This window comes from Palaemon carinicauda, chromosome 28 (genome assembly GCF_036898095.1).
Source record: "Palaemon carinicauda isolate YSFRI2023 chromosome 28, ASM3689809v2, whole genome shotgun sequence".
Taxonomy (NCBI): domain Eukaryota; kingdom Metazoa; phylum Arthropoda; class Malacostraca; order Decapoda; family Palaemonidae; genus Palaemon; species Palaemon carinicauda.
Genome location: NC_090752.1, coordinates 37,061,046 through 37,073,872, shown reverse-complemented (window position 1 = coordinate 37,073,872; position 12,827 = coordinate 37,061,046). Strand labels below are relative to the sequence as shown.

The 12,827-nt window shown below is 40.3% G+C and overlaps 1 protein-coding gene across 1 annotated transcript in view; it reads right to left on the bottom strand.

Moving 5' to 3' along the window:
* Positions 1–403: 403 nt before the first annotated feature.
* The window catches only part of LOC137621508 (DNA mismatch repair protein Msh2-like), a 139,465-nt gene continuing 127,041 nt past the window's right edge, over positions 404–12,827 (bottom strand). The window contains exons 19-21 of the mRNA XM_068351861.1: positions 8,526–8,603; positions 7,931–8,029; positions 404–683 (exon numbers count right to left, since the gene is read on the bottom strand). Coding sequence (XP_068207962.1) covers positions 522–683; positions 7,931–8,029; positions 8,526–8,603 — 339 coding nt within the window. The 3' untranslated portion in view covers positions 404–521. The remainder of the gene's footprint in view (positions 684–7,930; positions 8,030–8,525; positions 8,604–12,827) is intronic.

Here is a 12,827-nt window from a genome sequence, read left to right as displayed (position 1 = left end):
AAAGCAGGAGGAGTTAGGAACTGAAGGGATGCTCTAAAGACTGTTCTAATACTGACGACATTATCTCCTATTGGATAGACTTCTCTGTAGGGAAGACTATTGCAAGTACCTACATGACACTGTATATCGTATTGCAGGTTCTTTGCAGTGTCCCCAAGGCCCCAATCAAGTTGATTTTGGTTGTACTAATTTTTCCTTATTTTGTTTTCTATCAAGTTGATCTTTTTCCATTTTCCTTTAAATGTAATTTCCACCTCTGAATTAAGAAGAAATTATTTGAGTGACCCCAAGTCTAGAAATGTGACTGCATTGCAGTACTTTCTAATGTAAAATGATGACATTGGAAACTCAAAACTTTTTTGTCTCTATGAAACTCTAATTCAAAGGATAATGAACCAAAACCTTCAAAATATATTTTATATAAAGTTACATCAACATCAGATCCAGGAGCTGCTTACCTCACATACTTATCTTGCACCATTATGGCAAATGAACAACGTTGTCAGATCATTATGCCAAAATCAAGTTTCACGTGACAATAAATGAGATATGTATCCATTATTTTTGGAGAGCACTTCTTGCTTCAACTTTCCAATTTCACTCTGCAATTTATCATCATCAATCTCTTCATTATGAAGGGCTGCTGCTTTTGAAAGGAAGGTCTCAATCAATTTCTCTCCCTCCTAGAAAAAGAGAAAAGAAAAAAATTATCACCATTTAAACCTAGTAAAACTTACTATAAATAGTTATGCCATTATACAGTACATGGATAGACTTATCCATGGTCAGGTATGTGTGAAAATTAACTAACTGCTGCTAAAATACAATACAGGATTTTAATAATAAAATCTATCATTTTTATACTTACTGTTGAATCATGATTACAAGCAGTGACTCACAAGTGACATTTTAAACTCATACAAACAGGAAATAGGTTTAAAATCTCTATAAAACATTCTTTCCCTCCTAGTTCATACCTCTACATCTTACCTATGAAATTATCCTCTTCTTGAAAAGTGGTAATGAAACTCCTACCTTTCATTGGAATTGAACCTTCTTTCTTTCAAAAGAAAGACAAATGAAATTGAAAATGATCCAGCAAGGACTAACTGGTATTAGATTTAAAAACAAAGAGCCAAGACCAAAACAGACTTTTCTATATGTTAAGCCATTATGAATGTTAACATAATATTGTTCACTTCTAGGCTAATAAGCACGAGCCCATTGGTTACTTTGTCATTATTTGTTTTCCTTACCTTTCCAATAGTTTCTCTATTTAGGCTTAACCCCTTCACTACAGGGCAGCAAATCCGCTACTCAAGCTATATACATACAAGATTTGTCACCATCGGATATACTGCACATGCTCACTTACTCTATAATAATCTAAAATTCCATGTTTATTTGTTTTACTGCTGATTACAGAATAATTTTTTACAAAAGTTTGCTTTATTTTCTGTTGTATTTCACTCTAAACAACCAAAAAAAAAAATTCAATTCATTGTGAAGTGATGTTAGAATAAAAAATTTGGAAGTAATTTGTATTTTTCCTAACAATACAAACCTAGAGCTCTTTATTTAGGAGTATTATTTCGGCGAAAGCTGAAACCAGCCGATAAACTTTTTGTCAGGGTGTTACTACCCACCGCTAGTTAGAGGGGGAAGCGGGGTAAGTTAACCCTCCCGCTCACACCAGCACTAGCAACTAACCGTCACTTTTGTAATTGTGGCAGGACTTTCAGGGGGTTGGTGCTGGTGGGTCAGTATGCGTAAGAGGTCCAGGTTTGTATTGCTAGGAAAAATACAAATTACTTTCAAATTTGTTATTTGTTCCGGTGCAAAATACAAAACTTCCACTCTTTACATAGGAGACTCACCATTAGGTGGGTGGAAGTCCAAACCAACTGGCTGGCAACTGTCCCGGGACGGCCTCTGTATAGTGATACCTTGAGGGATCCTGCACCACGTTATCCTCGTAGGATAACAGCCTGGACAATCATTGCTGGAGAATAAGGAATTAATCTGTTGGAGCATACATCGTAGCTATTCGGGCCGAGCCCTCTACTAATGTATATTCCTTTCTGCCTCCCCCTGACAAGAGGACGTGGACATAACACATATATACATTTATATGAGGTTGTCCAAAGAGCGTGAAACTCACCCACAGAAGAACGAGGTTAGCTGTGCAGGGCTCCCCGAATGCTGCACCCCAAGAGAAGATGAAGTAGGAAGTGGCCAGTCACTGCCACATTCATCCTAGACTTACTTCGCAGGTAACCTCTGCCCTCGAACCTCTGATACTTGTCCCACAAGGGAGCCGAGGTCTTTAGATCACGTTATGAGCAACCACCACAGGACCTATTGAGAATGTGTCTAGGCTCCTGTGGGTTATGCCTTGCAGGTAGCAGGAGGTGAACATTGCTTGATGTTTCCACCTGCCTGCTTGCAGTACCTGCTGAACAGAAAAATTCTTTAGAATACCAGGGAAGTATTACTCCCCTGACATCATGGGCACGGGGACATTTACCCGTCGTCGAGGTGTCTGAGGCCAGTGCCCTTTCTATTACTCGTCTGATCCAGGAGGAGATCGAGTTCTTCATGATTCTCCTCTTGGTCTTCCCCATGCTGACGAACAACTTGATGATCTGGGGTTCTGTTCCTCTCATCCTTATGAAATATAACCTCATTGTCCTTAAAGGGCACAGTAACAGTTGATCAGCATCGTCTATTACCGAACGGAGACTTCCAATCCGAAGAACCACGAATCTAAGATTCACTAAGGACGGATTTTAGGTCTGCAACTAACTTGGGGGTGAAACTGAGTGTGACTTGGCACCCATCCCCCTGAATGGGTGATGTCAAATGGAAAACCTTGTAGCTCGCTGACTCTTCCTGCAGATGTCAGAGCCAAAAGAAAACTCTCTTTAAGGTTAAGTCTTTATCCAAGGCTTAACGTAGAGGCTCATAAGGGGATCCTTTCTGTGAACGTAAGACTCTGACAACGTTCCAAGGAGGTGGTCTCGCTTTTGACTAAGGGTAGGAACACTCGAAGTTCCGTATGAGGAGTGACAATTCCGTCAAGGAGGAAATGCTAACTCAATTCAGTTCGAACACAATGTACAAGGCTGAACAAAAGCCTTTCCCCACCAACACTGATGGGCGTAGCCCGAATTATTAGCAGTGTCCAGAACTCAGTTGGAGAACGTAGATAAACGTTCGCAACTGAGACCTCCTCCTACTTATGAATGATGAAAACGTTTGTGTTTCTTCGTCTCCGATCGGCAAAACTGGAATATGTTTTGAATTTCCCCTTTCAGGAAACCGATTCACTGATGTGAAGTTTCTGGTTTCAGTGTTATTATTTGTAAATTGAGACCTCCGATCAGAAGTTAGGAAGGACTGCCTGGGATGAGGGGAGACCGCATATCCAGTATGTTTGGTTATGGTTTAACCTGGTTCCCCGTAAGGAATACAGCCATCAACACTAAGGATTCATTAAAACAGAGTTCCAATTGTACGATGGTCTATAGTCCTCGTCGGCAGCAAGAAGGCTTGCCCGCATATGCGCATTTCCATCTGCGGCCAAGCATGTGTAACCTCTTTGCCTCCGGGTAAACGTTTGACGAAGAGTTTGAGACCACTTGAGGGAATAATGTACAGTATGTGCAAGGAATCGCAACATTATTGCCAAAGGAATTTGATCGTCGACTAGCTATAGTATTCTTAATATGCGTAAAACAACATACAGCTAGTTTAACGATTATAAGTCCGTTGTTTGCCTGGCTGCTTTGTAACGAGACGCGGACAAAATTGCCTAGTTGCCTTGTGGGCACGGCTTCTTAACGTTCGTAAACGTAATGAAAAGCCGACAACATTCGTCTGGCCCCCCTGTGTACGGAGTTTGCTGTAGTTCGTAAACGTGAGCAGAAACTAACAATCTTGGGACTACAGGCTTAAGATTATAACCATTTATACAAGGGTATAATCGTAAGCTCTCCATTTCGTCGGGCAACAAAGCCCAAGAAAATAACCCAGAAGGATTATTTCATGAAACTTGGTGTCTAACGAGAACTCATTGTGTTCAGGGTCACACTGACGCATGCGGCAGACTCAAGCCATCGGCAGTAAACCGTATTGCAGCATTAACCCTGAGGTTTTGTCTTGGTGAGAGCGCATGCGCCAAAGGAGTTAGTTTCAGCCTTTTATAGAATTTTACCCAACGTCTGTAGTTATGTAAAACTTCTCAAGGCCGACAGATACCCAAGCAAAAACGAAGTCTTGCATGAAGGGTGTGTTGTCCCAGAAAGCTTTCCTACAGGGTTGCCAGTGAATGCTGGCGAGCGTTTGAAAACTTTGGTGAGTGCTCGCGAATACTTGCGGGAATCAGGGAACGCCATCTAATACTAGCAAATGCTGGCGAGCGGCCACAAAACGCTGGCAATAGCCCATAAACGCCAGCGAGAGTCCGTGAACGAGAACATAGAAAGCACCAGCAATCCCCTTTCCAGCTAGAATCAGTAGCGTACGCTACTCTAGCTTTGGCAAGGAGGGTTCACAAACTCGCAACGGGTACTAAGGCGCGGATTTCGCAAAACCTCGCCTCAGGCAAACCGTCTCGCGCGAAGCGAGGGCCTCACGCAAGGCTGAGTAGCCTTATGTCATTCCCTCGAAGGGAACGAAAAAAGGCAGTGCTGGACTTGATCAGCTGTTTCTTCCTCGTTAGAGTTAGAAATTATGAGGCGCAGGTCCAAAAAAGCTCGACTTCATTGTGCCCAAAAGCACGATATGGCAATAACCCCAAAGAGTTAAGACCTACAAGACTCGTCGATGGGGAAGGAGGTGGCCGGCAGTCTTCACCATCTGCAGCAAATATCACAGAGGGAAAATGCGCCATGACTCGTTTCGTACCCTGAGGGTACAACTCAGGAAGAAATCTCTCTTCTCGCAAGCTAGAGGAGAGGTCAACGCCTCTTCCGATGGCGCATCGCCTCGCGTACGAGGGAGCTGCCACTCAGAAGGGACTGTTGGAGAAGATCTCTCCTCTCGCAAGAGAGAAATGATCACATCCTCCTTCCTACGGTGCATCACCTCGCGTACGAGGGAGCCTCCGCTCAGAAGGGAGTGTTGGAGAAGATCTCTCCTCTCGCAAGAGAGGATTGATCAACACCTTCCTACGGCGCATCGCCTCGCGTACGAGGGAGCTGCCACTCAGAAGGGAGTGTTGGAGAAGATCTCTCCTCTTGCAAGAGAGGATTGATCAACTCCTCCTTCCTACGGCGCATCGCCTCGCGTAAGAGGGAGCTGCCATACAGAAGGGAGTGTTGGAGAAGATCTTTCCTCTCACAAGAGGATTGATCAACTCCTCCTTCCTATGGTGCATCGCCTCGCAGCGAGGCAGCTGCAGTTCAGAAGGGAGTGTTGGAGAAGATCCCCCCCTCTCGCAAAAGAGGATGATTAACTCCTCCTTCCTATGGCGTATTGCCTCGCAGACGAGGGAGCTGCCGTTCAGAAGCCCGTTGGAGAAGATCTCTCCTCTCGCAAAAGAGATGATCGATCAACTCCTTCCTATGGCACATCACCTCACGGACGAGGGAGGTGCCGCTCGGAAGGGTGTTGCATCGTCTTTCCTCCGAAGGTCGAACTGCGCAACACTTGAAGCGAACCTTTCAGTCATACAGGTTGCATCTCCTCCCTTCCGGCGAACCTGGCTAAAGGAACAGCAACCCCCACAACCTCCGGAACGAAGCCGAAACTCGTTCCCGAGACCTGCGGTCCCGTGGCAAGTCAGTCAAGAGGAGTTCCTGTCAGCCACTGCTTATAGTACCTGCCGAAGCAGAGCAAACACTGGGTGAGCAGCAGAGGTAGATGCCATGGCGTCTTGCTACCTCCCTTACCTGTGGAACCCGTGAAAGGAAGGCAGCTCAAAAGGAAATTTAATAAACATTAGGCCAGTTGGTTTTAGCCGTAACCGGTTAAAAGGGTGTTGTCGGGAGAGAGAGACTACGTCTTTACTCTACCAAGCCGAAATAAAAAGTGACGGTTATCGCTAGTGCTGGTGTGAGCAGGAGGGTTAACCTACCCTCTACCCCCCTCCACTAACTAGCGGTGGGTGGTTACACCCTGACGAAACGTTTATCGGCTGGTTTCAGCTTTCACCGAAATAATACTCCTAAGTAAAGAGCGGAAGGTTTGTATTTTGCACCAGAACAAATAATCTTTTTGGAATTTTTTATATAATTTTCACTAAAAACAGTAATGGTAAAGCACTGTGATTTTATATGTAAAAATAAAAACTATATTAATTGGAGTGATTACATTATTCTGCAATAATTCCCTGATAAATAGCCGTCTAATGATATAAAACTACTCGTCAGTATTAAAGGACTTCCTGTTATACAGAAATGTAATGAAAATATCTATTGGTTTCCTTTGATACAAGAAGTATTCTATTATGTATAATTTGTGAAAACTGATGACAAAAAAAAAGAGAAAGAGAGAGAGAGAGAGAGAGAGAGAGAGAGAGAGAGAGAGAGAGAGAGAGAGAGAGAGAATTATAAATTCAGTTCATTAGACATAAAGTTTGTTTGTTCTTCTGTTTGCGCCATGAAAGAACACGACATACTTTGTAGAATGTCAATAAATAGAAATAATGACAGTACGCTAACTTTTACTCAAGAAAACAATGAACAAAACTAATATGAAATATATAAGACATGAAGATGATGATATTTCGTAGAAATGATAATTAAGAAAAAATTAATAAAATAAGAAAAAAGACAAATCTTGTCCTGTGACAACAACTTGCATTACTGATAAAATGTTTTGGTGACATGGTGGGTGGGAGTTGTAGGAATCAGAGGCAGAGTACCAATGATGTTTGAAGAGCTATGTAGTAATTTCTGTGTGATTTGAACAGGTATGCTAACATAAAAATACATTAAAATAGATCTTACATGATCATGAATACAGATTACAGTAAAACAACATTTTAATTGGTGGTAGGGTGAGATGTGAGGATCCCTACGTCTCCAGGGAAGGTTTGAGTAACGCCTTAGGTAGAGAATGTCACTATTGGCTAGTAGTGTGATTCTATTATGGTAAAAAAAACGAAAAAAAGCTCTTACACAATCAGAAATAGAGGCTAGAATTCCAGACTTGTTTATTGGGTAAAGAAAGGAGGGGCTAATATCAGGGAGAAGATTTTTTTGGTGAAATTTCCTGAGTATGAAGTTTGTGTGATATACAATCATGTGCTATACTGTTTTGTAGGATATACGAGTAATTTAAACCTCCATATGGTTTATATTTAAAAATGATATATATCCGGACGTCATCATCTCTATCACCAGGCATGTTTTTGATGCATAATAACTTCATCATACCAAAGGGGTTAACATTCCTATATCTAGGAAAAACTCCTAATTTAGGGTACTCAAAATGTCTTTGTATTAGATAAACTAGATAATTGGGGACAGTGACTCTCCAACACATACAGAAACTCCAGTGCACTTTAGATAACTTATAGGACTACAAGCAATAATGAATGACATGACTACTAAGTGTTGAAACTTGTAATGATGGGAAGAGCAAGAAAAAACAAAAATAGATGTCACAACAAAGTTAAAAACTGATTTCCTGTTTGATGGCAGTCTTCTTTTTTAAGTCTATGATTACCAGCCACTAGCCAAGGAACTAGGCACAGTGTGAAAATAAAGAAGGATGATGAAGAGATTTAATATCTATTTTTTTTTTTTTATTTTGATGAGGTCGTGAAGGTGTCACTTCCGAGTTAATAGCTACGATTATGATTCAAAGGTAAGATTTATCAAAATATAATCAATTCTAATTTTGATTTCCTTGTCTAATCCTGTTATAAATTGAAAAATCTTGAAAGACATCAAGCAATTTTGAAAAATGTCCCTATACTTACATGTTTCTCAAGCTTTCTTCTTTTCACAGCTTCCTCTGATTCATCATCATCATCACCACAGAATTCATCTTCAAGCTCACCTGCTTTTCTTTTAGCATACTGTAAAATTAATAAGAAAAATACAAGTAAAAGAAAAATTCAACTCAACAATTTGTAGAATTCTAATTTCAGATTTCATTAATGATTAAAAAAAATATACTATAAACACAAATACTGCTAAAAGGCTATTGAGAGACTTTTAATATTAAGTAGTCCTATCACTGAACTATGCAAAATTCTTGTAAAAATGATTTTATTTAGCGATTTAAATCAAGGAGTTCAAAATTTACAGTGAATTAATATACTCTTGTAGCCTAATGTTTATTAAAAGATATTTCTGTGTTCTTTTGCAATCCCTAATGATTAAATACAAACAGATTCAAGCTGGTAATAATTGTACACTTTAAATACCTCATGAAATATGTGGAAAGGATTGCAAGAAATTACTGTAAAAATATCTAAATTTACTCAATGTTACCTTACCAACTGCTTAATAAATCAAATGATTCAACAACACTGTAACCATGCAATATCAATTCTAAAAAGTTTGCCATACCTCAATTACACTATCAGGAAAGTTGGCTAACTTTGCTACATGTATACCAAAGCTTCGATCACAGGGGCCTGGACGAACCTGGAAATAGACATAATTAAATCACAAAATTTCTTGAGTTTATACAGTATAAACAGAAACACAAATGGAAAAAGTCTCAATCCAAGAAAATAAAATACTACCCAACTACTCGTTTCAGATACCACACTCTTTTACACCATCATTTTTTATTTTACAATTGCTTAGAAATTAGTTTTCTTCTCTGTCCTATGCTCCTGCCTGTATTCTCATCAGGTTCGGGTATAAATTTATCCCTTCTATTTATAACTTCTCGGGTGTTCCTACAGGTAACCATCCTACAATTGTTACACAAAATCATTTTTCAATCAACAGCTCCTCATCCCTACACATCACATTGTAAAAAGCCTAAATGTTTCAGATTCAAATTTATTTTTTAAGCCACTAGACACATCACTCTGTAATTTCCTCATTCATAAAACTGTACTCTGACCATTCTACATTCAGAGCTTTTTAACACAATTTATACTCTCATTGTCGGTGGATAAGTTTCAGCTGAATACATAGTAAAGGCATTGAGTACCATTCACAAGTCTTTGGTCTCCATCATAACCCTTCTAATTTTTTTTTTTACTCTTTACAGGATGTCCTTTACCTATAACATATTGTTACACAGGTCAGGCTACTTCATTATAAACATCAAAATCTGAATATGATCTTTAAAGTTTTCAGGCAATAAAATTAAATATCTTCATGGGATTTGTTACCTAAAACTTGGTAGCTCAGTACATCAAGTAAACTTACTGACAAGAAAAGTTCTGATATAGCAGTTGCAACTTAATTTCCCTTAAAGCCTACAGGAGCAGGGAACACGTATCTACACTATGGCTTCATATTATTCGTGGTGTGAAAATTTTATCTATTGGTTATAAGTATATTTAGGTAAATAATTTTGAAGGGTTCAATGAACTATTGCATCTTTTTTTTTTTTTTTTTTAGGGGGGCATGTATTTCATATCCTACGGTTGACCAAACTGTAAACAGTTCTCCTGTAAAACATTATTAGGTAGAGTAAACGAACTTGCTTCATTATATGATTCTGCAGAAAATTGTATACTGTCTACAGTTCTTGGGAAGTATGAAAATTTAGGTCTTATTATTCAATTGTTTATTATTTGACATCATATGAGTATTATACACATATATTTGGATGCATAGTACAAATATATGAAAGCTTCTGCATACAAAATTTTCATGCTGTGAAACGAGATGAGAAGATTTTTCCGATTAATACTGCGAAAAATGTTTCATGCTACGAAACGAGGTACAGTGCGAGATTTGCCCGACCACTGAGATTAATTTTAAAATTTGTGCACTGCCAGCCGTAAATTTGCCACGACCCTCCCTCGCGCCCATTGGTTATTTCTCTACTCTGATGCTAGTAACCACTATACGATCCTGCTCTCCTATTGGTCGGCATCCATCCCATCATCCATTTACGTATAGGCGTCCCTCGCTCATTTTGTTTCGGCTATTGTTGACATTCAATTCGTGTTTGTCATTTTGCTATCGTGCTTTTAGTTTTGAACTACAGTATATCGTGTTACGTTATTCAACTCGTACGTTATCCACCATGGGTCACAAGAAACGTGCTGAAGTGCAAGGAAGAAGAAGAGGATGCTTTCTATGGAGACGAAGCTTGAGATAATCAAGAAGTACGAGGCTGGCATGCAGTTAAGTATGATCACTAAGGAATATGGTCAAAATCCGTCTATGATAGAAACCATCCTTAAACAGAAGGAAGCCATTAAAGCAGCAACATCTTCTAAGGGCGGCGTGACTGTTTTCTTCAGCAAGAGGAACCATGTCCATGATGAGATGGAGAGACTGCTGCTTTCTGGATTGAAATAGCATGAGCCACGATCACCAAGACGATAATCTGCCAGAAGGCCAGCGCCAATTTCACTGATCACGTACTTCCTCAGGCTGAAGACGACGCAGGAGAAGGGACATCGAAGCAAGCACCCCCGAGTTTAAGGCTTCTCAGGGGTAATTTGAAAAATTTAAGAGACGGTCTGGCATCTATTCAGTGGTGCGGCATAGGGAAGCTGCCAGCTCGGACACAAAAGCGGCCCAATCCTTGTTAAGACCTTCAACGAGTTGGCTCTCCAGGAAGGCTACAGTTCCCAGCAAGTCTTCAACTGTGACGAAACTGGGCTTTTTTTGAAAGAAAACGCCTCTTCGGACGTACATCATGGCGTAAGAAAAGAAGCTAACCGGGCATAAGCCTATGAAGGACAAGCTAACCCTTGCATTCTGTGCAAACGCCTGTGAGAATTGTAAGGTGAAACTCCTCCTGGTGTATCACTTCGAGACTCCTAAAGCCTTCAAGGCCAACAAGGTGATTAAGGAGAAGTTTCCGGTGTTGTGGAGGACTAATGCAAAAGCCTGGCTAACAAGAACTTTGTTCACCGAGTGGGTAAACCTTTGTTTCGGCCAGACAGTGAAAAAATATTTGGAAGAGAAGTGCCTCCCTCTGAAATGCCTGCTGGTGCTAGACAATGCCCCTGCTCACCCTCCTGGCCTCAAAGAATATAACAAAGAGGATTTTTCATTCATCAAGGTTCTTTAACTTTCGCCTAACATTACCCCTCTCCTCCAGCCCATGGACCAGCATGTGATTTCAAACTTTAAGAATTTCTATATGAAATAGCTCTTCAAGAGATGTTTCGAAATCAGTGATAGCACAAACCTTACCCTGCGTGAATTTTGGAAGGAGCATTTCAATGATGTGATATACCACAGACGCATCGATAAAACTTGGCAGTAAGTTTCGAGGCGCATCTTCAACTCTTCGTGGAAGAAGCTGTGGCCTAATGTTGTCTCAGCACAAGATTTCGAAGGCTTCCACGTAGGCCAAGCTGAAGTCGATGCCGAAAAAGTTGATGATCCTGAACCTGTTGCTCAATCTGAGGTTGCCGAGATTGTTAAACTCACGAAGTCGATGAGGACGACATTAATGAGCTTCTCGAGGAGCACCAAGAGGAACTTACGGCGGACGACCTTATGGAGCTGGACGCCATACAATTGAACATTGTTCAGGAACAGTTTTCTAGCGGCGAGGAGGAGGAGGATGACCCATTCACAACGGCAGAAATTAAGGAGGGTCTAGCTGCCTACTATAAAATGGTGGCTCTTCTAGAAGAGACACTCAGAAAAGGTATACACAGGTTGTCTTCTTGAGCAGGTTAATGATGTTTGCATGAGTCATTTCTGAAACGTTTTAAAAAGCAAGCTTCCTTGGTTAGTTATTTATTAAAGAGGACTTCTATACTACTAAGCCAACAGGGAAAAAAAAAAAAAGTGAAGAAAATCATTAAATTTAGAAAGTGCAAAAAGGGAAAAAATTACAAAATTATACATATATAAAAAAACATTTATTGTAAAGTTGTGTCAATATTTTCTTCTATTTGTTAATGTTTCGTAAAGTAAAGTGTTAATATGTTCTGTCATTCATTAATGTGTTTTGTAAAGTTGAGTGTTTTCCGCCACTTGGTAATCTTTTCCGACGTTTGTCATCCTCCTCTGCCGCCCCGCCACTTCGCTCTTGAACATCGCCTCACTCCAAAGGTAAGGTTCCACATTTTTGTTCCCGTATTTTCCATTAAATATTCCCTTGTTGTACTGACTGTTCTTATTATACATTTAATTTACAGGTTATTAATGGTTAGGTTATTGCTGAATGATCCCAATCGTATTTCATTGTGATTAGTGGAGTTTAGCCTTATTATAAAAATCTAATGTGTTTTTGTAGGGCTTGGAACTAACTAGGCTATTTACGTGTAAATGGCGACTTAAAACGCAAAAAATCACGGTACGAAGGCCACTAAGGAAGCAAGTAATTTGTACTGTGAGGCATTACTGTTTACAGATTAATACTTTAGGCCAGATCAACAAATTTTGAGCACTCTCCTCCTTCGCAAGGACAGAGCTCAGCAGTTTGCTCCAGATATCTATCAGCTCAGCAGGCTACTACAGAGATCTATTCCTCTCCCATGAATATGAGCATACATGCCCAAGGACAAAATCGGCAAAGTAATCAGGGGCTGATGGCAGACCAGGCTGAGACCAGCTACATTCAACATAAGAGACTGTGAGCTCTGATATTAACTAACGCAGGCAGAGGCAAAAGCAGTAGTTCGTACCCTTCCCTCTGTTGATCCTGGTTGGGGAACTGCTGTGGCCCTGAAACATGCCAACCCAAATTCCTCTAAAGATGTCAACTTC